We start from the raw sequence: 27,599 nt of genomic DNA on the forward strand, positions 1-27,599 counted from the left end.
CTTTGCTTATGAACCAGAAGCAATCTGGGTGGAGAGATAGGGGGAGACATGGGAACAGGGAGACAGAAAGGGAAGGAGGGAGGGGCAGATAGAGGCAGACTTGGTGGCTTTCTTATTTATTATTTCTTTTAAAAAATAAAAAGAAAAAAATGACAAAAAAAAAAAAAAAAAAAAAAAAGAAAATACTTAGAAGGCAAGGTTTCCATAGGAAAAAAATATTTTATTTTTTTAAGAACAAATTCAGTTTGAAACAGACGTGGAATGTGATTTTCATAATTTTCATTTTCTGGGAGCTAATTGCAATGTGGAACTAAAGCAGATTTCAAACTTATTACCGGCTAGTTTAAAAACAGAACAAAACAAACAAACAAAACAAAACAAAACAAAACAAAAAAGAAATTATTTATAACTCAAGCATAATACTGTGTTACAAACTGGACAAAGAAATTCTTAAATAAATATTCATGGTACACAATTTCAGCACAAATATGCGGCAATTTGGCAACCTTTATACCATTTTTTCCTTAATACAGTGCAAAGGGGAATGACACTGCCTTTAAACAAGCTGTAGCTAAATACATTGCAAAATTCAAATTTTATACAAAACATCTTGCTCGGACTTTATAAAAAACCAACATTGCTCTATATACACAATCTGGTTAAGAAAAGCCATTTTTGTCTTGTTTTCACATGTTTTTTTTTTTTGTTTTTTTTTTTTTTCTTTTTTCTTTTTTTACTTAAAAAGGTGAATAAGGCTACTGTAACACCCCAAATCCATATACAGTAAATCTGAACCTATTTACAGCATCTTCACTTAGACATGATGGTGCAAATTCCAAGTCAGGTGACTAGGGATGATCATACAAGCAAGGCATTTACAGTAACTTTTCAAAGCTGAACCAACGTCAAATAAAGGAACAGTTGGTAGATTGTCATAATTCTGCACCAGACACAAAACAGACGCACAGTACATTTTATTTTATTTTTCTGATTGGTTGCAGGTTGCTCTTAAGTAATTCATCTGATTTTTTTCACAGTTTAGTACATAACTAGAATGTAGCCAAGTGATGAAGCATAGGTTTGATTTGATAAAAATCAGGATCAGCAAACCCATCTTTTCCCTTCCTTCCCCTCCCCCAAAATAAAATCTTAATGACTTACAAGAGAACCTTGTATGGATGGATTCACAGAAAGGAAGGGTTGTTGAAAAGAATTACATATGTACTGTAGTTAGTCACCATGGTAACCTTCCACAGAACCATGGGTTGGGATTTTTTGTTTTGTTTCTCTCATTTGGACCAACATCCCAATGTCATTTTCAGGTTCAGGAAACAGAGAGAGTGATAATTTCTGTGACAGATTTTTTTTTTCCTTTTCTTGCAGGTACTCACTGGAGGTCTGAGAACCCCAAAATGCTGTTGCTACATTTTCCTTCCAAATCAGAAAGGAAAGTGTTACCATAGTAACATGACTATGTTAGAAATGTCTATTTGCATAGCACATATAAAAGTAGAGTTTTCTTATTTCCTCTCCAGGGTGGGAGCTTCAGGGGAATAGCCACGCTAAAGAGAAAACTTTAACCTGAACCCCCTCTCTAAAAATCTCCATGAAATCTACAGAACACTTCAGCTCGTAAGGCAAGGGAAAATACAACACAGAAAATAAATGCCGGCACACCTTGTCATTGTTAAATATGTGATGCAGTAACATCGATTTCCTGATTCTTTGGGCTTATTTCCTCATTTTCTCTGATGAGATACTTTTAAAGGGATTTGGATTCTGTTTGTATATGCTCTCATTACCATTATTTTTGGATGGTTGTTGTTTTTCCCAGAAGCAGTTTCTGCATTTCTTAATGTATGCATATATATGCATACATAAATACATATATATGTGTACACACACACACACATATATATGTAGAACGATGACAAGTTAAGACTATTTAATTGCCGCAAATGAATTTCACATCTTCTGGTGTAGATTCTGTGCAATCTCAAAATATATATTAGTAAAAAACAAAACAAAAACAACAAAACAAAAAAGAAAGAAAGAAAAAGAAAAGCTATCATTTTATATCCCTTGTGTTCTATACACCTATTATAAATAAGACATATCTTCCTTCTCCATCTCAGTGTCATAATTTATTTTATTCTTATGGACTGCAGGTTTGCCGTATGTGCTTTAACTTTGCAACAGAGCACCAATGAACTGCTGTGCCCATTACAGTACTTACATGTACTGTGCAGGTACAGCACTAAGATAAACCAAAGCGTCAAAAGGCTCAGTCAGAAAAAAATTCTGTTTTACTTGTAGAGATGAGAAAGGCTTTTTTTCTTTCCTTTTTTTTTTTTCTTTTTAATTTTTTTTTTCCAACTTTACCAGTGATAGAATTACAGCTCATTTGACCTGTTGGCTTATAATCATCTTGGTCAGATTTGGCTCTCCGCTATTTTCTTAAATGCTTTCCCTGTGTTTAGTATAATGTGACAGTATAGCAGCTGAGTCTGCTTAAAAGTCTTCCGAAGCAGACTGCGTTTTTGCTACAGCTTCAAAGCTGTACATTTTATTGCCAGTACCGCAATAGCCCTGCCCTAATATATCCTCAGCGGCCTGCTATTGTCTTGTCCGCTCCAAGCTTGTTCACTTCCTGACAATACCCCTTTGTTCTACTGTATTGAAGGTACTATTTTTTCTGCACACTGGTATTTGATAACCGTGAATTCCTTCAAATGCAGCCCTAAGCCACTGCACTTGTTATTGTGTCTCCTATTTGCCTCTTAAACTTAGCATACCAAAGTGCTGTGCTACCTAAATGTTTTTTTCTTCCCAGCTTCTATTTTTGAGGCAGCAGTATTTAATTTCAACTGCAGCCAGCCCTTCCCTCCACCACCCAGTCCTGCTCTTGACTTGTTGACAGCCTAACTTTTTGGCTGGAAGGCTCCTTACTATCAAACACAATTTCTATAAATGCATTACCCATTCGAGTGAGGCTGCTGTAGCAGATGGATGGAGCACAGATCTCCAAACATTAATGTTCCATTAGTGATTCAGGAGGTGGAGTGAAAGGAAATCTTATGTGAAGGATGGCAGAGCCCTGGATAACAGAAATAAATGGAACAGTGACGGACTAAAGCAAGAGAACTTTAACAAGTCTTAGACATCAAGGTCTGTGTGACAAATCCAGTATGCACTGAGAGAGACACACAAAAGTCAGAAGATTGCATTTCAAGCTTGATATCCTAGAGCACCTTCCCAGGATGCCTAGAGCTATTAACATCCACGGATCACTCCATCTTCCCTTGGCTTTTGTACATGCCTGAACGCCTGCAGCACATGGCTTTGAGGATGATGAATGTAACAAGAGTACAGCAATCAGAATGGGCATCTTCTACATAAAAGTCTTCCAGCTTTTAGTGAATACTGATTCACCGAGAGAGGAATTCTACAGACTAGGTAAGCTGTCCAGCTCGAGTCGGCTCTCGGAGAAAGAGCTGTCGCCTTCTCTCCCCTGTGCTTGAGTCAATCCTAGCGCACAAGGCGTCATCACAAACCCCAACAGAAAGCATTTGACCAGTGAGTGTCCTCTACGCCTCAACTGTACCACAGAATTGGTTGTGTGTTTCTCAAACCTTGTAGTAAATGTTTGCTGGACTCTGAGGAGGCATCTCTTGAACTATGTACACCGGATGTCCATAGTCGCCGCTGACCTTTTCATAGTGGGGGCAAAAGACACTGTCTGCAGTCCTTAGAGGAATGATAATGTCACTGGGCTCGGAACCATTGTTGTTGCCACTGCGTTTTGGGGTGGCTAATGTACTAAGTGAGAGAGTTGTAGTGTGTTGCGGGGAATGCTTCCTGTGTCTTCTCCGGTACTTCAATAATAGAACCACCAAAGTGATGATGATGACGATGAAAATGATGCACCCTGATGCAATCCCTGCAAATAAGGCCACCTCTGAACCCAGTATACTGGAATGCCCAGCCTTACTGCCATCTGTGCTAGATCCTGGAAAGAATGGAAATACAACAGACAAAAGTTATTGCCGTCCTGTGACCCGTTTACACTGCTTAAAAATGTGTAGAGTAAGCAAGACTGGAAGAATTAACTGACAGCTAAACTTTGACAAACCAATTACCCTGTTAGATAGCTAAATGCAAACAGCCGAAGTCAGCAATCAATATTAAACAAGACTTTGTGTCTGTTGGTCTCACTTTTGTGCTGCTCCCAAATCACCCTGTTTCATACATCATCATCCATCAGCAGCAAGGACTGGCACTGACAAGGCAGCCTTTGATGCACACTGCATCTTTTAACAGATGCTGACCAGCTCAGAGCAGCAGAGAGGGGTGGGATAGGACTGCACGGGGAAAATAACACAGGGAAATGACAATTCTCAGAACAACTGGTACTATTTAATGTCACATAGTTCTTCTTCTATTTTATCCATCAGATATTGATTTAAGTGAAACTGTCCTTAGTGTCTCTTTATGTGGACTCCTCATGCTTACGAATGAAACAAAAGAGCTTGAGGCAGTGTGGGAGATGGGCAAAATGATTATGGAGTGTATCTGTTTGCATTATATAACTGTCACTTATTTAAAAGAAAACAACTACACATATCAGGTAGTCATAGAAAGCTCACATGCTGAATAGCCTGTTGAATATTGTCACATTATTTGTCACAAAAATTAAATTAATGTTCACTTGACACTTTTCTCATTTCAGAATTTGAGCTGACTTCCTCTCTTGATGCTCCCTTACATGCAGAACAATGCTTCAGATGTTACGTCCACATAACTGTGAACTACTGGAACCTTAGCAGGAAATGGCTGAAGCCTGCCCTGTGACTGTCATATTGAAGGTACCAAATTACACAACTAGCACAGAAAATGTGCAGCCATTTTTGGGAACCTCAACATCAACAGTCAGCAAGCTTTGCTTTGTTACACTCCCACTTTATTGAGTTTTCCTCCAGAGAACTTGTGTTTTAGAAGTTAACTTTTTTCTTGCTTACTGTGTTTGAAATGCATCCTCAAGATTTTTGTTTGGAACCATCAGATCTCTTCATCTTATTTAGATAAATATTTTTTAAACAAATTTAAATTTAGTAAAAGACCAGCCAATCATGTATAGACTTCGCATGGTCAGTTAAAAGATCAGGACATTAATTATAGATGCCTTGAAATGAACTTTATAAATGGCTGTCGAGAACCACTTGATAATGTATTATACGGGAAGAGAAAGACAGAAAGACTCGTTCATCTGCCAGAGTACTAAATGTAAGGAGCATTTACCATCGTAAAGCTGCTTACAGAATGTTCTATCCAAAAACTTTCCTGTAAATGAGTGATATTCTTACAAGATGTAATTAACTTCTACTGCAATGTAAAAGAGGGGAAAGAGCAGCTGTTGCCAAAACTCAGAGCTCCAAAATCCTATCCAATGGAGCATCAGAACTGGCTTTTGCATCATCTCAGTATGAAAACATTTGATTTTCTGACGTTTTAATGCTAAAATAGAAATGTGTCTGGGGACAAAGGATGGTCTGCCAGAGCCCTTCACTTCTCATGTGAAACTCCATAATACCTACCTGAGTGGTCCTTCACAAAGGGACTGGTGGTGGAGCTCTTCCCGTTGGTACCAGCTTCCTGCTCAGGGCGCTTGGTCGGGTCTGTGCTCCGAGGTAACCCTGCAGAATTGGGATCTGTGGAAGAGAAAAATGACTCACTGTAGCTTAGGCATCTGATGATATTAAGCCTTATAGGCCGGCTATAGGTATCTTGTGAAACACGGATAGCTTTGAACAGAAGAATCTTTATGCAAAGGACTAGGAGATACAAGACTGTAATTTTCCTTTTAAAGCAAAATGGTTATATTAGTTATTTCAGAGGTTTAAATTGTGAGGCCATCTGCAGAAACTATAGGGACTCCTGTAATTGGCAAGAAAAGCTTTGCAGATGACATTTCAGTTTAACTGAGGAAGTTGATTGACTACTAAACCAACTTCTACTTAGAAGAATAATTCTTTCTTTCTGCACAATAGGTTATCTATATATGAAAAGAGACAATGAACAAAAACCTCTCTGTAACCACAATTCATAACAAGTAAACTATAGAAATATTAGCTTCCCTCCTTTCATGTATTTAAAATAATTTTGAACAATGTAGTTGTGGCTTTTGTTTTTAAAATGAAAATAAAAATGACTGAAACACGTAACTCCCAGGTGACCTTTCGTTCTAGGGAGCTCTCCAATGAAGAGATCTTATTACACCAACCCTCCTCCTGGAGAAATCTGTCAGTAGCTGAGGAGCAGAAAACAGGCTTTACTTTCAGACTGTTAGGGAGGAACAACCACACTAGATTCGGCTGGCTCTCTGCGCTATGCTAGCAAAAGAAGCCTGAAAACTAAAAGGACACTGAGACTGATCAAAGTGATTTCATGAAACAGCAGATGGTCTTTACCTTGTCCAACTTTCATGAGGATCTTCATGGTTTTTGTCTGGCACACCCCTCCCTCCTGGTTATCCAGGCCCTCCAAAGACCCATTTGATGTTGCTGATTAAAAAAAAAATAAAATAAATAAAAATAAAAATAAAATCAGGAAATCAACAGGCAAAGTGATGTGACATGAGTGTCTGAAAGCAGAAATCTTTCATCTACCAGGACCTGTCCTTGTTGCTCAGGCTGACCTATGGAAAGTTGTGAAATGTTGAAAGCCAAAGGAATGAATACATCGGTAAGCTGTACAATACATACAAATGGAGGAATGTGTTATCAAAGTTTCAAATTTACCCAGCAGCTTTTTTTCTACACACAATTGACTGACTGACTGACTGGGACGAAAACACGGCACCTTGCTAAAAGGTGATGGAGTCAGCTGAAAGGGAAGCCTCAAAGGAGCAAAGCACTGGAAATTTACCTTTTTTTTTTTTTTTTTTTTTTTTCCCAACAATATCTTTATAATCACCACATTACATCTGCTTCCTCTATTACAAATCTCCTGCTGGAAGAAGCAAAGGCATACAAAAGACCCAGGTGAAAGCTGAGATTCTGCACTGATTGGAAAACCATTTAATATTTGAAAGTACAATCTCACTTTTCTCAGCATTGAGGAGCCTCTGCGGGGGCGGGCTGGTGGGGGGGACATGCTCTCTTCTCACAGAAACCTTCCAGCTCATGCAAACAAACGGGTGCTTTCCCCTGTGTTTATATTGTTCTCGCTTATCTCTCCACGCTTGCTGGGACTGCACACCCCCACAAAATCCCGCCACCACAAGTCAACGTGTGTGTGTGAAGCACAGCTCCAGGGGAAGAGTCCAAAAGCCTTGAGTCACCTCCACAAGGGCTACACACCCCGACGGCTGCTGGTAAAAACCCTTCGGCTGCTCTTGGGCGTGGGACACCTCTGCCACCCTGTGCACCACACCGGGCCCTGGCCGTGGCGCAGCAGGTCCTGGAGCCATGGCTTCCCAAAGACCAGGCCCAGTCACACAACTGGGACACTGCAAATGAAACAGGCAGGGGAACGCTGCCTCGGTAGCCCCCACCAATGCACGTGGTCTCGCACCCTGGGTGTTTATTGGGTCTATGTATCCAAGGCCCCAAAAGCACAGACAAGCAGATGCATGCTTAAGCGCCGATACCGGGCCACTGACTAGAGAAAACAAACAGAAAATGAGGCAGTGCAGAGCTTGCCGCGGTTCTGGCAAACTGCTTAAGCAGCACTTTTCTACGTGTGCCTCCCCCTTTTCAGGCTAGGGATCTCATTCAACAAGGGCTTCACACTGCTCAGATCTTTGTTTTTAATTCTCACTCCTTCTCTTTCTGCTTCCTTGGGGATTTTCTTTCAAATGCGAGCAATGTATATTTCCTTATTCCTTCACAATGTCTTCCTAGCCCCATGGCAGTATTTTTCTTGCTCTAATCTTCTCTCTAGCTGTAAAGATATAAACCCCATACCGCTGAACCCTGCTTCCTAGCCTTTGATCTACTTCTTGTTTTTGTTCCACTCCTGCCTCTTTTGTGACTAACTCAAATTGCAGCCACCGTACGAACTTCCCAAACTGTGCTTTCTTTTCCTAAAATTCCCGTTTCCCTGTACACAGGCCCTCCCAGTTCCTCCTCTTGTTCTCTCCCCGCTGTAAAAACATGGCAATGGAAGTATGTGAAACTACTGCTTTTTTCGGACTTGCGAAAAGACTTTTTAAAATATAAAAGAGCACAATGAGTAATTTAAGATAAAAGCAGATCTGAAATGTGCCACTGCATTGCCAGGCTCAGAAAATAATGGAGACATATAGTTTTGTTTTCTTTTTTTTTTTTTTTTTTTTTTTTTTCCAGAGGGAAAAAAAATCAATACTAAGAACCAGTTCTGGACATAAATCAAATGTGTCTTTGCTGAAAGTGTTTTTTATGACCTATTTGCCAATGTACCAGAGCACAAGGACAAGGGAAAAAAGCAGTAAATAGAAATACCAAAGCTGAGCATCAACTGAAAGTGCAACTAATAAACACTGACTTTGTCTTGCTTTTTTGTTATTCTTCCTTTGCTTTTTAATCTAGGCTATGGGGGTTCACAGCTCTTTAAGCACCTTCTACTTAATTTTAATTGAATAGTGTTGCTTCTTCTGAACATCAATGCCTTTTTATTCTTTAAAGGCCTATCCATTTAACCTACAGAGCAGGAGACCTCAATAAGATGCAGAGGATGCAGTCTGACCTCAGTACAGAATAAGAAAGTAAGACGGCAAAAAGAATGTAAAATTACTTCAAATACAGTCTCCAAATGAGGGGGACCAAACGTACAATGAGTCTGGTTGTGTGCCTGTGCGAGTTCAATCTGCCTCGCTTGCTTGCTAAAAGAATGCTTTCATAGCTTTGATGTCAGATGAATGAATTTGCAGAAGTATTCACTTTTTCCACAGTTCTTCAAGGGTTTTCTGAAAGCCTACGTTATATAGCTCAGAGTAGAGTGCTACATCCTGAGGAACGGAGAATTTTCAAAGAGGAGCATTTCTGTGACAAAGCAAAGTTTCAATTTCAGCTTCTCTCTGTAATTAAACCGACAATTACCCAAGGCCATTGGAGGAAATTATTTCTCAAAATTCATTAAGACTATCGAAATATAACCTCACATATCCCCAGCGTACCAGGGAGAAAGTACGAAGTTTAAACACATAGTTTTAAGCTTTGAAAATCAGCACAGAGAGAGAGAAGTAATCTGGGACATCAGAGAAAACAGTTTCATACAGCTAATACCCCTTGACGGTTTAGTGTGCAGAAGTCAAACAAGGGAGTAAGTACAAAATATTCCTCAAACACTCACTGCTGTCTTTTTATATTGATCTCCAACTGAAAATTATACCCAGTATAATCCATCCAAGCTCCTCCGTTACACTGACATTTCTGCAGAAAAGTAACCCTGGACCTGGACCTGTGCTTATATTGATGTGATATTAAAAAAAAAAAAAAAAAAAAAAAAAAGTATCTGTAATATGGCTTTGGGTATAAACAGAGAAACATAACACAAATTCCTTGTGCTATGGAAAGGGAAACACTACTCTCTGGTTGTTTATATGGTCATATTTTAGAACCTCCATTTAGTTTATTTTATATACATATATATATTTATATATAAGAGCATTCTTTTACATTTTAGGTCTAAATATGGATATACTTGAGAGGAATTTACTCACACATAAACTATCATATATGACCCTGCGCTAAGACTAGAAACTACTTAAATATTAACATTTATTAATATTAATAAATGTAACTAATGATAACTATAAAGTTTCTCAGAAGTATTAAATGTTCTCAGGATCTCACACTTTATGTTAATACAGCAACCCATAGGAAACTAAAAGTATAATGCTGCTAAACAGCTAAGGAAATGCTTTTAAATTCTTTGATGGATAGATGCCTCTGATTTTCTGAGATCTGTCCTGTTCCACTGGTGAAAAGTAACATTTACAAAAATGAAACTTACAGTCAAAAGCAGATTAGATTATTCAGCTTAGAGTTTATCCACACCTACAAATAAATGCATATAATTAACCTAAAATCTCTATTAGTTTTAAGACTTTCGGACAAAATCATAATAATTTATAGCCAAAGTTTGTCAGCAGTAAGTCAAAACTGCTGCTTGAGCTCTATATAAGCATCATGTGCCTGCATTCCTTGAATGCAACAGCAGCTGTCATTTTATAAGGAGTACAAGTTTGGGTTTTTAACTTTCACTAAAAATGAATTCTTAAGAAATTATGGTTAAAAGTCTGCTGATACATCCTTACTTTGGAGAAGATAGTATACATTTTCAGTTTCATGAAACACTCTCTTAACATACCATCTCATTTACACAAGCAAAAATTAAATTATTCAGACCAAAGAATTTCATGCTAGCTCTTGCCTTCCCTTCTTTAAGATACATATATGGAATTGGTTGGTTGGTTGGTTTTTCCTAGGAAAAAAAAAAAAAAAAAAAGGAACTAAATCAATGTATGATGCTTTACATTTATTTGCTTTTAAAACTTCACAAGATCTGTTTATTGTACGAAATGCATTAGTCATAAATGCAGAGGCAGGGAATCAGTGAACGAAACAGAATCAGCTGACAAGAATAGTTTCTGGCTATGATTCTTATACAGTCCCCATGGAGAGGAAGTAATATTACATTTTAATATGTCTTCATTTGATTGTTATTACCCTGCCTCCCAGGAGGCTAAGCCACTGCATGGATCTTGGCTGTTTTCAACCTATCAGGTTGGTAACACTGCTCTAATCAGAAAGAGAATTAAGCTGCTGGATTTGTGCCTGTATATAGCTTTTCATTCACAAAGAGATTAGAAATGAAGGCACAGTCACAAAAATTCAGCTTCCCTCACTCTTAAAAATACATATTACAAAATTAAAAAACACCATCACAATTACTTAAAAGGAAACACAAGTAGACTAAAATCTCAACCTCTTAATTCTGTTGCAATTATTACCCATACGTTTATGTTTAGAGATTTTGAGAAACATTACCTACTTGCCAAATTAAATGTCACATCCTTTGAACTAACATAATTTTATTACACATGCATTTCTGGACCCTGAATATGAAATGGACTACATGCCTGAAGAGGGAAATTATGAACATCATTCTTGGTTTTCCTCTGAAAACTATACAGACTTTAAGACGCAGATTACAAGAATGAGTGAGTGATCTCAACTAATGGGCGAGGGCAAAATTGGCTTTGCATGTGTGGACAATCAAAGAATTACACACAAGACACATCAAGAATTAATTGCTGCTGGTGTGGATCCATTAAGAAGGAAGAAGAGAACTACAGGTTTCTTTGGGGCAGATCAGTACTGTCCAAGAGTAGTGAAGTTCAACATCTTTTTTTCTTAAACACTCCTTGAAGTCAGCATCAGAAAACAGGTTGCTCAAAAGCAGAGCTAAATAAAATCAAATAACCCTATCCATCTCTACTTTTCCACAGCTGTGCTGTTTCTGTGCTTAGAAACAGAATGGAAAAGCCTACACAATGCAGCAGCAAAAATCCACAAAAGCTTTAGATCCAACAGTAGTAAGTTATTCTTAATACAAAGCTGCTCTTGATCTAATATGCAGTCAAGGATTAGTAAGCACATGTAAAGCTTTTGAGTTTTTTTTTTTTTTTTTTTGAATTTTATTAAGTAACAGTACACTATTTTGGCCAGGCATCATGTGTTTATGCTCTGACTGCTTTCATCTGCTTTTGGTCTTTTTAATGACTTTCTTAGTAAAGCACCAAATAAAAAATTCTTCTTTCCCATAAATTATCTAAATTTATGTGACAGGTTTAAGAACACCAGAAATCACACACTGAGAAACCACAAATCACAGATCACAACATGGTGGTTGTTTCTAGACCAGCCAGGATGAAGAACAAGGCAGCTGAGGTAATAGGAAGAGTGTTTTAATTAAATGCAATTAAATTCCCCCTCCTCAACATCCCCCCTCAACTTACTAGCAATGCTAGATCTGCATGGAGATCTGAAACAACCAAAAAAAATTGCTCAGGCCACTCACCAAAGAGCAGGTAGCTTGGCAAACACTTGGTGTTGGGTGAGCTGCAGAAAGTTTTGAGAGAAGACAAAGATACAAATTTCAACTACTAATAACTAACCATTTATGCTTGTTTGTAGTTACAAAAATTCAGATTGATACCAAAACCTTCATTATTTTATTTTAGCATGAAACTGTCTTCAAAAATGTAACTCAGCAGTCCCAAACCTGGACTGCAGGTGCTAATACTTAAATGCATTATGAATAGTTGCACCGAGTACAGTCGACATGTTGTTTTTGTTCCTGTCTGAAGGCTGGAGATTTCCTCTCCAATTTGTGCTTGAACAATATAATCCCATCCTACCTTTTCTACTGATCTTATAGAAACAAAGAAAAACAGTCATTAAACATGTATAAACAAAACACGCTTTACCAATCATTTTGTATTTTTCTAACGTTTTGTTTGTTTGTCCTATTTGCAAAGTCAAGGTGGCAGCAGAATTAATGTCTTGAGCTCCATGAACTGAAAACCATTCAGAAACTCCTGCTGACTCAATCTTATTTCATAATTTATTCAAATTAACATAGAACTTCTCTTAAACTGAAGTTTATAGTATTTTTAAATACTCTTATAGCCAGCTTTTTTTTTTTTCCTGTATCCATACAAGGGGAACTCCTATGCGACTGAAGGAAAGGACAAAAAGACTCCATTCTTTTTCAGTTCTCATCCTTGTCATTTCTTAAATTATATCCTATGCTATATGTCTCAGGATTTATATCTAAACAGGATCCACAAATTATATTCTGCACAGCAAGTAAGCAGCAATGCCCTCCCCAGTCAAGCTAAAACCAGAACAAATTGAAGTAAAATAAAAAGCAGGCCTCTGGAAGAAGGCAAAGGCTCTGCAGTGGAATTTTGTGATTCACTTTTTTAACCACTACTCTGAAATGTGTACTCTTGTCCAAATGTGAATGGTGTGACTTGTGGTACTTAAAACAGACTTATGGTAATAGGGGTCTTTATAAAATTCCCTATAAAATTCTCTACTTATATTCGTATGTCAAAAGAGGGACATTTTTTTCTACTGTTTAATTTCTGGAGGAGTGCAACATGGAGGACACAACCAAGACAGAGCCAATCAGTTCCGTACTGTAAAATGCCTTGGTATATACCTTGCAAATATCAACTTTTTAATTCCAGGGATACCTCTGGAAATCCATAGATTCTCCTTCCTGTGTCTCATATCACCTGGCCAAAGAAGGATCACCAAAGCGTTAAGCACAAAATAGGGAGAGAGTACTTGTAGAGTTTTCCCCTTTTTGTATATTCAGAATGATTCTATTAATTCCAAGGAGACATGACATCACACAACAAGAGTAAATGTGGTAAAATACATGCCCTTTATTTATTTTATTTTTTAAACAAAAGACTTTCAATTAAGGTAAAGAGACACAGTAAGCAACATGGAGCTGGGATGTACCAAACAGGCTGTGAGTTCGAACTGGTTTCTTCTGCCTATCATTTTAAAAACAGCACCACTTTATCTCTTGGTTAAGGAATGCCACAGCTTAAGTGTACTAAACAGTACATTATTTGCTGCATTATTATCCAAAACATAAGGTCATAATATCCACCTACTGTGTCAAAAGCCTACTTGTTTCACTGTTACTGTGTCCCTTTTCTAAAATTCTTTTAGAAAGATTTAGCGATGATAAAAAAAAACAACCACATCTCAATGTTGCACCACTGTGAATGACAATTTATCTCTTTCATTACAGTTAAGCTTTTCTAAAAGTATTTCAGTTCTGTATTTCACATACTCTGAGAAATGTTTTCAGATAATGATCTACTGCACACATGGTTGCTTCTAGTTTACATAAACAAATTATATATTTGTGAGTGCTGAAGTAACTGTGGCAGATGTAAGCCCACTAATTATGATGTATTCAGTGTATATCAGAATGTATGCATCTAAAACAGATTACTAGCTAGTTAATTTCACCAGCCATAAGCAGATATTTTACATAGTTTATCCTTTCTCCTGGCATACTACTGGCAAAAGCCTCTCATGGATGAGAAGAAATAACTTCCTCCTACAACAGTGAGCTTTGCTTAACAGTTCAGCTGAACAGAACTAATACAATTAGTTAGCATTCAAGTTACACTGATTGTCGCTAATGACAAGTGGCCTTGCTGGAAACAAAAGCAGAAGCTTTAACATTAAATGAATGAGGACCTGTATCACAGGAACTCAACATCACTTTTCAAAGATATTCATCTGTCTTGAAAATCTCTCTGGTTTCTGTCTGTAGCACTTGGAAAATAAAGGGTTATAGTGAAAGTTCATATTAAATAAATAACAAACCTCTTGCTCATTCTACTGTCACTAATTGCATGCAATGATATTAATGACCCAGTAATTGCTATACGAGTAGCACTGAAGTGGAAAACATCATTCTGAGGCAGAGTTCATCTCTAGGTGGTAGGACTTCACTACTGACTGAGTTAATGCCGAGTGACAGTTCAGAATATAACACTGTAGATGAGAAAATGTGCCAGTCTGTTGGTTATAACAGTTTAGATGGACATGACATTATTTGCTTTGACCACAGAGAGTCCAGGAGTAACCCCAATAAACTGCCACAGTCACAGTTTGCCCTATAGATGAACCTCATTCCTTTCAGGGGAGATGCTCTGTACTATAACAATCTAGAGCAATTTTCCACATGTTTGCCTCAATAAAAGAATACCTTCATCTCCTGCTTTTACATCAAGCACAACAAAAGTGTGCTTTATTGCAAAACACAAAAGCTATTTACATCATTTAACTATCCTTCAGCAACACAGAGTTTGGCACCTTAGTTCTAAGATCAGTTATGATGCTATTGGATGACTATGCACTTGCCGAAGATAATCAGAAGTTAAGCACTGTTTTGATTTCTGCACGCTTATGTTTGTGTTTAGAACTTTAAAATGCCCACAGAGTAAAAACTTAATGAGGAAACACTGCTAAAAGAAAGCAATCTGAATTTCCAAGGTGTTACAGGACCTTTAGTCCTACTACTTGACATAAGAAATTAAGGGATTCAACTTCTTTGGAAGTTATCACATAAGCCTATCTTGGTTCATCTGAAGAAACTCAAATGGGATGCGTATGTTAATCCTCCAGCATTTAGAATGTTGAAAAGTCGTAACTAGACGGGAGAATGGATACTTTTACTTCTAATAATGGTGTTCATAGAGATTTTAATATTTCAGAACTATCGTAATAGGATAACATTATAAAGCAGAGATATTTGTTTGACAACACAAATTATTTAATAGTATCATGATTCTGCTACGAAACCTGCTATGGCAGACTCTGGAACGCAGGTGGAATCAGAATTGCAGCACAGGCTGAGGCAACTGCCTGGAAAGCATCTTTGCAGAAAAGGCTGTGGGGGTCCTGGTGGACCCCAAGTTGACCACAAGCCAGCGATGGGTTGAGGGAGGTGATCCCTCTCCACCACTCAGCACTGGTGAGACACATCTGGAGAGCTGTGTCCAGGTCTGGGCTCCCCACTGTGAAAGAGATTGGACATACCAGAGCAAACCCAGCAAATGCCCATGAAGATGATGAAGTCTCCATAGTTGGAGAAACTCAAAACCTGGCTGGACATGGTCCTGGACAGTTAACCCGCTGTAGCCGATCCTGTTTGAGCATGGGACTAGGCCAGCTCCAGAGGTGCAATCCAAATGGCTGAGTAACCTTCCTGTGATTCTGTGAACAGCTACACTATTGTGGTCTAATACATTTATATGCTAATGTGTAATACTCGAAGAACAATTCCTTCTCAGCTTCCCTGGCAGGGTTTGGATTCAGAGTTGTTTCTCTCACAGAAGCTCTCTGAGCATATGAGAAAAAGTCTGCTGTTGCAGTTTAGTTATTTTTGCTGTCTTCATCTACAGAATAAAAAATCAACAAATCATGCTAACAAAGGCCTGAACATGCTTTTTAAAACCAGCCTTATCAGCTTAGCAGGAACTCTTCTCTGAGAACTACTATAACTACCTTAAGCCTAATCCTGCTTTTACTCACAAAAATATTTCTGTGATTTCCTTGGAACTGCAAAAAAGCAACTGGATATTGCCATTAGGGCTTAGTCTTATAGTTAGATTTATCAGAAAAAAATTGTGAAATATTCTTCCTCCAAAGTTTCCAGGATTGACTAAAATCAGGAAATAACGTATAAACTGACATTTAACCCTGTTTTCCAGACATTTCAATCCTGTGCTTTAGCTAACTAATGCAGTTCTTAGACAAAAGTACATTTCCCACCAATTCAACTATGTAAAGACTTTAATGTGAAAAACAATTTCAAATATTCAAAAACAGTTTCATTAAAGCTTTTATAAATGCTTATACAGTTCTTGGTCTTTTATTTCAGGAATTAAAATGCTATAGTATATAGCAGATATAAGCAACTGCATAAAATAAAGACCAGTCATCACACTTTGACAGGTATATGCTCATCATCAAACTTATGTACAAAATGAAAGTTAAATGTGTTTCAACATGCTGGTGTCATTCTAAGTTTTAGTTCAGACTACTTTCCTCATATAGTGTAATGCATCTCCCCAGTATAAACCTCCTCTATTTAAAGTTACTCATAACCCATGTATAAAGCATAAAAAGTACTTGCTCAACCCAACCCTCTTCTGCACGTAGTCCTATTAAAAATGTGTATATGTAAATGCAGGAATATATACAACTTGCAGAAGATCAAGACAAACTGTTTTTTGCAAAGTACTTGATATGTGTAATACATATATATATAAAAAGACTTTTAAGTGAGAATACTGTATTCTCCTTTGTGAATGTACTGTATTTTCAGTATGTATAAATTAAGAACTAATAAAAATAACAAAGTGAGAGAAGTGACTAAAAATATTAAACAGTCTCCTATGAAATTTTAAATCCTGTTTAATTCCTGAGCATTTCCTAAATAATTCTAAGTGAACAATTTGACTTCATTTTCACCTGATTCCATATCTATTTGGAATATGTGGGGAGTGTGAGGGAGGGTAAATGTGTTTTTTTCACAAGATGCCATCAATTAACAATCTGAGCATTCCTATCTTTCATTTCCTTCCCTTAGGAATTGAGAAATAATAACAGATTTCCTGCTGAACTATCTCTGTCTGCTTTAAAGGAGATAAACGGTCAGTATTGCCTAGGTAATGGCACTGAATATGAACAAAGTCCATCAATCTAAAGTAGCCTTACAAGACCTGTGTGGTCTGGGACAAAACCCCAAAGGACGATGACTCCATTAATCCTGTAGGTCTTAGACTCTGTTAGAAATCTGAAGCTGCACAGACACTGATTTTTTTTTTCTCCAATAATATTATTTGTATGAGCAGTATTTATATTTAATTCAACAAGAGCTAAGTGGTATTGCTGATATATCCCTTAAAAGACTCTCAGCAATGTCAAAGATTGACCTCTGGGTATCATTTTACACTAAGAAGAAATCGTTTAATTTTCTGAAGGAGGAGGAGGAGAAAGGAAAGAAAAAAATAGGATCTTTGTGCAAGAGGAATCAGGGTGGCTATTATCACATAGGCTTTCATTAACACCACCAAAAATAAATAACACTAGATTGCTGAGCTGTGCAGTCTTTATTAAAAAGCATCAATAATATCTATGTTGCAAAGAAATGGCACTGAAATTTTGATACAGTTTTCTCCTGGTTTTGGCTAGTTCAGAATTAACCTCAAAACAAAGAAAAATCTAGTTTTCTTTTGGGTGCGCTTGCTAGGTGTTTGCAGGGTACTGCAGACTGAATCCTGTGTCAAAGATGTGTCAGAATGTCCAGCCAGGCAGATTAGCTAGTGTTTGGTCAGAATACTAAAATAGCATTTTAATGTAAATCTATTTGGCCAAGCAAATAAATTTATTCTTCCCAATTGGGCCGTATTTCAGGGCACAATCTATATTGTCCTTTAATGTGTTCTTCCTCAGACAGTTATTGCCCTTTAATTGTAGCAGGATGACAAAGTGAAAACATAAAAGCCTTGGGATTTTTTTTTTAAACCCAGCTAATGCTAAAGTTTCAGAACAACTGTTTCCATTTTAAAAGCCACCAGACTATTACTAGCATTTATCTAAAATGCAGCACTGCTAGCCAGTATAACCCTTTAAATCAGACAGAGATTAAATACATACATTTTTTAATTTAAGCCAGAGGCCAATTATGTATGTGGGTCACTTGAAAAAAGTTGACAAAAAACGTTTAAGGAAAGCTGCATATTGCATTTTGCCAATGTCAAAGCCAATGAGCATCATTAGGCAAGCTTGCTCAGCTAATGAGGTCACAGGCAGAGAAAGCACTTTAGAGGAACCTTTTCCAGGACCATTCTGCAGCCCCTCCCCAAGTCCGAAGTATTTTTCACTTGAAAAAAAAAAAAAAAGGCAAAAAAACACACACCCACAAAACAAAACAAAAACCATATAAATATTATTTACACATTTCAAGCAGGTAAAATTTCATCGTAGGTGATGTATTCTTTTACACTGATGATGTCTGTGTATAAGCCTCTTTTTTATGCAAAAGAAGAGATGAAGCGAGCAGAGTATGGATTTACTTAGCCAAACTATCTCAGGAGTGTGATGGTGGTTTGAAAACTAGCAGCACTGCTCCCTTCCCTCTGGCAAGGTAGCTTCCTACTGGCTTCCCTTAGGCACTCCTTCAGTGCAAACTCAATGTACTCCAGCACTCTCTATGCCCTGTGACTAAAGGCCAAGTTTGCTGGGAAGGGTTCAGGACAACTCCCATTCACCAAAAGTAAACATTTTTAGCATAGTATATATGCCTATACTATACTACCACGTCTCCCTCCTGTACAAGAAATGCTGCATCTGAGAGAGATACTGAAGCTACAGAAGCTACAAGATACATGATAACCCAAGCACTTGCAGATCTTTCTCTTACAGTCAAGGAGATTCCCATTCATTCTAAGCCATCCACAACAGCAGAAAATTATACTTCATTCCCAAAGCACGCAAAGACATAAAAGGACTTTTTGATGCAAACATTAGAGTTGCAAATTTACACACCCTTCTTCTCCTTAACTTTGCCCTTCACACAGGTATTTATGTTGTTGGGCATGATGTATCTTCATGCATTTGATTAAGGATTTCCTTAGAGACTTATGATATGTTAGCTAAATGGTTGCATATTTTAGGATAATTTAACCTTAATATGTCTGTGATCTCAAGTACATTTGACCTTCCCCAGTTCTGCTGAAAAGAAATCAGGTAGCTATAGGAAATGAATCTATTAGTTTTCGAGGAACCAAAAATTGATGATGGCCAAGAACAGAAAAGCAAGGACATTGTTACATCATTTATTCACTTTCATGACACCATTCAGTATCATCTTTCCAAGTACTGCCCTTCACAGAATTGAATCCTGATACTTGTACATTGAGGAATATCTTGTGCTGCTGTTTTTCCAAAAAATGGATTAGATTTAGATTATTGTTGGATTATAGTACCATTAAATATGAAAGGGGGTATATCAGAAACTCCTCAACATTTCTACTTTAAAAAAAAAAAGTGAATTAAGGAATGGGAAAAGTTATGTTTTTATCTGCTTATAGCCAGGGAAGGAGTGAATAGAAAAGATCTGCTGTATCTATCATGAATACATCTGAATGATATAAAAATTATGGCTTGAAGAATTCATGTACAATCACATTTCCTAAAGGTACACAGGGCTCAGGAAGCTTCTTCATCCTGTGTTATAACTCCTCAACTAACTCTATTACTCAAAGGCTCCTAAAATGACTAACCCCCAAATGTAAATAAAGATTTTACTGTTTAATACAGCTCCACAAACCACATGTTATTACCTTAGAAAAACATATGATGTTTTCAAATAATGGCAAGACAATAAGGGTACATGACGATACAGAAAACATTGTTAAGGGCTGACAGCAACCTGTCTGAATAAGCAGCACGAGCTTAGTCTGTAGATCCAGCCACAGACAGCACTGCAGAAACGCTGGGCTCAGTGAACTCTTGTCTCAGGTTGTTTGATGCCCCTCACTCGAGGGAATATATCGCAAATTTAAAATATCTCAAATTTAAAAGCTGACATATAAAGTACGTGGGTACATTCACTTCAAAGCACACACACACGACTCAAAAAACACCACCACCACCACCAAAAAAAACACACACATTTCCCAAGCAAACTGAAAGGAAAGAAAGAAAAAAGGAGCAATGTTTGCGTGTCTGAGACAGTGGGAGAGAGACCCAGTATACTCATTCAGGCCTCAGCACACCTGTTAAATTACAGGCCTAGGAACAGGGATTTATGCAAATGACTTATGGTCCAATTTGCGTACATGATTAAGATGTATTGTATTACATTCAGAAATGACAGTAAACATCCTGACTACCAGAACTTGTGTCTGACAAGGCTGCATGACGTCTTATGCTTTTGAACGCAAACTGTTAAAATGCTATCTAGCTCCAGTGTCTCTGTAAAATGGTGTCCTAGCTGAGCCTTGGCCTAGTTTCCTGCCCCTCTTGGTGTTTCTGAGGCCAGCATCACTGACTGCATTGTCTTCTTCATGAATGACACAAAAACGAGCGTTTTAGCTTCAGGATGGCCGGGTTATCAGGGTGTTTTTTTTGTCCAGCCTATTAAAATATATAAGCTGCTGCAGCTGGGTTAATACGCTAGCAATACAGTGATAAATCAGCCATTTGTTCATGCAAGAACGAGCATGGAAAGTAATATCCGTGCACTCCAGTATTACTGCAAGGCCAGTGTCATTTTTGAGGCATTAGGCTGAAGGCTGAGCAAGTTCTATCAATGAAACTACCCTGTAATCTTCCAGGAAATGCAACATCTGTTATGTCTTATTGTTGTAATGAAATAATTATACAAAACTAATGAAAATGAGCTGGACTTAAAAATTCTCCAGGTAAATCCATGACGTGGATACGACAGAACTGACAGCGTATCAGTAAGCTCCATTTGTGCCCATGTTTTTCAAGTAATAGTAACAATGCCATTTGCTCCATTATAGCTGCTCTGCTGTTGATTTTTTTTTTTTTTAAGCAGCACTAAATAATGAATGTCATTAAAGCCAACTATTTGAGCATGGTTGTTTTTATGTTCTACATCCTCCTTGTTGTTACAGACAACTATCTCTCAGCATCTAACCTTGCAGCTTTCACCCCAGTAAATCTCACCGTATTTCAGTGGGAACTCTGACAAAGTTAAATGTTCTGTGAGTGGGATCAGGTTTTTATATACTCACTGACTGAAGTGAGAAAGTACTTGTACTAAGTGATGTTTTTGTCAGACTTTAAAAACAATAAATAGTGTTTTATGTCTTCTCAGACTGTTATTTAGAAAAATATGTCATTTCTATATATATTTATTACTGCTAATTCTTACTTAATTTCTGTGATATACAATCTGTTTTATACATAACGATACAGTGTGTACCGTTATGGTTATAACTGGGTAGTGATCATTAATTCATATTAAATGTAATTTCTGTTCCCATTTTAAAAGTACTTGCTTAGAGAACATGTAAAATTAGCAATATTTTAAACTAAGAAATTAAGAAATATTTACTGTGGCAGACATTACATAGTTACCAGGCCCTTTGAACACTGTAATTTCAAGGAGATGGGAGAAATAAGACACACCAGTATGTAACTTCATTGTAACTGCAGATAAACCAATGCATAGACTTTGTCTAGCTCCGACTAAAAGGTGATCATTGCTCAAGACTTCAGAAATCCCCATGGGGCTAAATGAGATCTGCAGGCCACAGTATTAAAATGACAAAACCTAAACTAATGCAAATTGTTGTTGCACTGCTGAAATCTCAGCTTATGCTAACCCCTGATGTACAACATTAACTTTACAAATCATAAGTAATTTGAATCACGAAACTCAGGTTACCTCCAGATTAGCTTTCAGGTATAGATTCCTGATCAGCCTGAAGCTCACAGAGCTTAAATTGCTGGACACAGGCCCTGTGTCATGCACATCCATTCAGCAAGTCCAAGACCATGAAAAAATCAAGATCATGCTGCATCTGGGATTTGCCCAAGAACATGTTTCCTGAAAGAACCCCTGGATCACTTGGAACAAAGGCCAACCAACAGGTTACCTCAGCTGGACCACTCTAGCCCTACTCCTGGCGTTAAGGGTACCCATGGGCAAGGCCAACAGCATGGTGCATTAGCAGAGCTGCAAGCAGGAAACACACCATGCTTTAGCTGTGCACAGCCTTTCAATATGAATATAGAACAAAAAATCGTGCACAAAAGGAGAAGCTCCGTGCAGGCACAGTAGTACAATCTATTTTGGTGTACATGAATCAAGGAAAAAAAGATACAAAGGCCCTACAGAAATCAGCAATAATGTCAAAAATGTGCTGTTGAGAAAATATTGTTGGAGGAAAAAGAAATACAAACCCATTCAGAGTCTTCTTGGTTTGCTTATCATGTATGACACAAAATACAAAGAAACAAACAACTATATTTAAAAGAATGAACAACTGTTATTTTGCACTTACATATGACGTAATAATCTTTGTTCTTCTGAAATTCCAGGCCCCAGAGATTAGGGCTGAACTCTTGAAACTTGATGGTAAACTTAACATCTTGATCTGGCTTGGCACAGTTGAGTAGAGGTGTATTGTCCTTTCTAATAGCACAGCTATCTGCTTGGTCTTTATCAACCATGTAGACCTTATAATATTCATACTGGCCAACAGTTTTAGAGTCCACCTTTGGGCATATAATATCCAGTTTGTCTCCTATCTGTGGATATAGTACCAATCCTTGTCCAGGAAGGAATCTAAAAAGAAAGAAAAAAAAAAAAAAAAGGTAAATGTGAAACACTTGATAAAATCTCATTCAGAAAAGTAGCAATTGCAATGGACAGAAAGGAAAAAACACACGGTTTCCAAAACCAAAATGACAGAGTGAACAAACCAGATCTTAATAGTTTAGGCCTGACTCAATTTAATATCAACAAGATGTTTGTTTAGATCTTGGAAATTACAGATGGATTGAGTTTTACAGTCTTCATCCCAGTTTTGGGAACTCTGGAACGTTTTATGTCTTTGGCAGGAACTGCGGTTTGTTCCACATTTGGCCATTCACAGGAGCCAGTGCAACGTATGAGGGGCTACAATACTGTTTTTACATGTTGGTAATATTTCTACTATTCTTGCACATATTTTGCTAATTTTGGACATGGGAGAATGACAAGAATGATTGTTCATTTGGAGCACAAATGTGGGAAAGGAAACAACTTAGACTTTCAGACTTAACAACATATTGCGACGTTGATTAATGTTACTAGTATAGCACAAAGGAACATCAGTCACTCGTCAGGATGATGCTTACAGACCTAGGATCAACTGGAGATCTACTCAACCCAAGGATGCACATGCTTCTGATAAAACACTCTTCCAAGACACGATGATCACCACACCACAGTGATTTCTTTGTAAACTCCAATATTACATCGTTATTTTATCTTCCCCCCCCCCCCCCCCGGTGCTACAAATGAAACACAGGTGTGCTTTTGTCTTTGTATAGATGGAGATAGATGGGAGACTTCTTAGACTGGCAGTGAGCTTTAGTGTTTGGGGTCAGACTTAATCTTATTGTATCATTCCCGTTGGTATTAATTACCAGTCAAACATCAGCACTTCTTCATGAAAGGAAAATATAAATAATTACTTAGAGCATTGATTTATCCACAAAATGAGGAGCCTTATTCTTACAAGGACAAAAGCTACAGCAGGTTTGTTTGTTTGTTTCCATTCTCCTTAAGATATATTTGTTTCATTTAAAGCTAAGAGTGCAGTTTTAGAACTACAGCCAACGATACAATGTCGTCTAATGCACCAACCTAAAAGCCCGACTTTCTTTCCTCTTTCTCCTGCCTGCCAGCCTTTTCGAAAGAGCTTCTTTAATGGAGAATCGGCCTGAAAAACTGACTGAAACAATTGCTGCCTAATGAACACCCTTCTGCAAGCGCTAGTGCTAAACAGCACATGTAGTAAATCTAGCTTATTCACAGGCAGCCTTCCTGGAAGCTTATTAGAATATTAAGGCCCAGGAACAAAGCTGTAGGCGTAGATCACCCCCAGCCTTTTCCTTTGCTAAAGGAGCCCACCAGCCAGGAGCAGAACTGGATGAGAACTTAAGGAATGGGGGAAAAAAAAGGAAGATGCGATGCCCCAAATTTTGAATCCATCATTTGCAACTGCTCCTGCACAATGTAAGTTTATGATCTGTGCTAATTGAGTGGGATTATTTTCACTCACAAAGCCTGTGTAAGAATTATATTTGTTGTGAAGCAGCACGTAGCAGGACAAAGACATGTAATTACAGATTTAGGGAAAAAGAACAATGAAATGTTGTGGCAAGAAAAGCGACTGTTGATGCATAAATCACTGCGCTCCTTTGTGTCACGCAGTGTAATTTCTAGACTATAGAAACTAGGCTTGGCCACGGCTGTGCAAATAGAGGTGCACTGGAGACGGGGCGAAGCTGCGCCTCCTCCTCCAGTTCTCAGACACACCATAGGAATGCAGTGACTACCGCGTCCATGAAGCCAGAACGGTAATCCAAGTGCAAAGGTGGAAATACATACTCCTTGGAGCTGCCAGCCTCGTGAGAAGCTACCTAGGGAGTGGCCAACCCTGCAAGAGTGCATAGGAAATGCGGAAAGAAATACCGCAGCCGGCATATGTTTCCAAGAGAACAGCACGGATCCTGACTCAGCCCCTCCTCTGGGAAAAATTCTGACCAGACAAACGCAAAGGCAAAGTGACAGCATCTCTGGGCCAACCCAGGTCACTTGCAACTAACTGTATCGTCTTGTCTGGCCATAGCCCCAGCCTGCATTGCTTCTGTGCAGCAGCGTTGTATCAGGAGATGAATGTTACTCGTGTCCCAGGACAAAGGCCATGATCCTGCTGCTGCAGCTCTTCTTCACATCATGGGAATGTGTAAGAAGACACAGGACTTCCCTCAGGAGAGGATCTTTGTTTTCAAATTTAGATCATTTAGATCAATTTAAGTGTGCATGCTTAATAAAATCAAAATTCATAATATTAGAAACATGCACCTGTTATTATCAATTGTACAACCCTAAAGCTAGCCTGAAAAAACAAAAACACTGAATCTAACTTTGGATTTCATGTATACATGTGTGTAATTAAGTAGGAGTGGTATATGTTTCTCCATGCAAATTCTGAGTACAAACAAGACAGGTTCAGGGACAGCCGGCTGTTTCTCGGAAACAGTGACCAGACAGAAAGCATATTTGTGTGCCTTGATTAAGCAGCCAGGAATTGTCCCATAAAAAGCAAAGGACAGAACCACCCCCAACAGACAGCTAAAGCACATTTTACAAGAGCTTTAACCCAGGCACTCGTTAGGCTTTATGGCAGGGGAATACTCTTGCTCTGTGTCTGCAGTCTGTACAGTTTGAGCATTAAACTCGGTAAATCTGCTTCCACTTCAGTTTCTGAACTTTTAGGATCTAATGCTGATGGGATTAGGAAAGAAAAAAGGATGAAAGGATTAATCTGAGAACTAGATTGTATTGATTTCTTTTTTCTGTGACCTTTGCAAGAAAGATATTTTTGCAGTTTACTTTCCTTATTTTCTTACAACTATAAAGCATAAATATGGATGGAGAGAATACAAAAGTTTCAGTTCCACTCATGCATTTCAGTTCAACCACAATAACTTAGTGACCCAGAACTAGGCAGGATCTTTATTCTCCCATTTGTGTAATATTTCTGCTACTGCATTTTCACAGAGACTTTAAATAAATCACTTGCTGGGCAATAAGTACTTTCTGAAACTATTTAATGTCAATGAAGGGGATTAAGACTATTGTTTTATGACCTTATTTCTGCAAACTTTAGATCTAAAAAAAAAAAAATACTTGGTAGAGGCTAACAAAAATTTCAGCACGGCTGAATGTATCTTGAATCTTTATTTCTGCAAGTGCTTATGTAGTTTTAAGCATTTTGGGATAGCAGCAAAACTTATGAAACGTTTGTAAGATTGCATCTGTAAAAAAGAAGCCAATAACCTGGTTTTAAGCCTGAAGGGAATGTGCCTTTAATTAATTGAAAACTTTTTTTTCCCCCCAAACAGAAATACAATAAGGATAGATCAAGAGGTTTCAAGAGTCCTATGCATGATATTGAGGGAGGCTGTGTTACATCAATGGTTGTTTAGGATACTAACCCGGCTCTTTGAGAAGTCGGGGCAGTGACAGGACTGGAGCCATTGCTTTACATAAAAAAGCTGACTTCCTAATTTTATGCTTTTCAGATATAAATGTTCTTTACTGGGAAACTTACGTAACAATATAGGTCCCTGTAACCGAACAGAAACATAGGAGAAAAGCTTAGCCAGTTTCCTGACTCATTTCTTCCAGAACTCCGATAAAGTGAGACAAGGGCATTTGAAGAATTTTACTCATAATTAATAATCACAGTGTTTTCTGTGAGAAAGCACAGAAAGGTACATGAAGTGTAGTACAAGCTGTACGATGAAATGAAACCACTTTAGGATACAGAGGGCATTTTTGCTGGCAGCCCCAAATTGGTGTGTTGTGGGTGACATTTGACATCTGTGCAAAGCCCATGGATGTGAATCCCTCCCACACGTCTAACTAGCCATGCAGCTTAGAGCAAGTAACAGCAACATGCAGAGTTCCCAAAGTTTTTTATTTTTTAAAACAGTTTTAAATTAGATCAAAAATTCACGTCACAGGAATAGAAAAAAAAAATCTCTTCCCCACTCCCACCAATGTTACAGTAATTTTCAGTACTACACTTATTCTGAGGTCCCACAGTTCCAGGTTTTAATGTACACTAACTTGTCAAAGTCCTAGAGAATTTAAATGTGATTTTGCCATTAATACCTATCTATCTACATACAATTCCGAAGTAATTTCTTAAGAATATAACTTTTGTTTTACAGAAACTTAGCACATTCACACATACTAAATTATAAAGGAGTTTTCGTTAATGATGACCACTCAAACTTACCTAACTGCACAATATTAAATTCACGAAAAAAAAAAAAACAACAAATCAAAGCTTTATATACCAGCAGATTTTTTCATGAAGAGTATTCTACTATTCCTAATATTCTACTATTGCACACAGCCATTTCTTAAACTGTAAAAATATCAACAGAAAAAAATCTTAGGGAAATAAATTCTTGAAAAGATTTTATTAATCAACACTGATGTAAAAAACATGTTGTCACACTCCTACCAACTTGCAAAACTCACTCACTCTCTCTATATATGCACACAAACACTAATCTTTTAACTATACCCTAGTAATTATAAAATAAATGCAATTTTAGAGCATGTTACTACTTGTTGAGAATCTTATATATTTAACTGGGGAAACAGTGCCAAATTTCTGTGCTTTAATACCTTACCTGAACTAATTGGTGTAGGCACTTAGTTTTAAATTAATGTAACAA

At 37.7% G+C, this 27,599-nt stretch overlaps 1 protein-coding gene across 2 annotated transcripts in view; it reads right to left on the bottom strand.

Moving 5' to 3' along the window:
* Positions 1 to 203: 203 nt before the first annotated feature.
* The window catches only part of EFNB2 (ephrin B2), a 44,732-nt gene continuing 17,336 nt past the window's right edge, over positions 204 to 27,599 (bottom strand). The window contains exons 2-5 of one of the 2 annotated variants that reach the window (XM_082760844.1): positions 22,634 to 22,917; positions 6,468 to 6,560; positions 5,595 to 5,708; positions 204 to 4,009 (exon numbers count right to left, since the gene is read on the bottom strand). In XM_082760844.1, coding sequence (XP_082616970.1) covers positions 3,627 to 4,009; positions 5,595 to 5,708; positions 6,468 to 6,560; positions 22,634 to 22,917 — 874 coding nt within the window. In that variant the 3' untranslated portion in view covers positions 204 to 3,626. The remainder of the gene's footprint in view (positions 4,010 to 5,594; positions 5,709 to 6,467; positions 6,561 to 22,633; positions 22,918 to 27,599) is intronic. The other variant, XM_082760845.1, reaches the window with a different exon arrangement.

Source organism: Aythya marila (genome assembly GCF_965140915.1).
Source record: "Aythya marila genome assembly, chromosome: 1".
NCBI lineage: Eukaryota > Metazoa > Chordata > Aves > Anseriformes > Anatidae > Aythya > Aythya marila.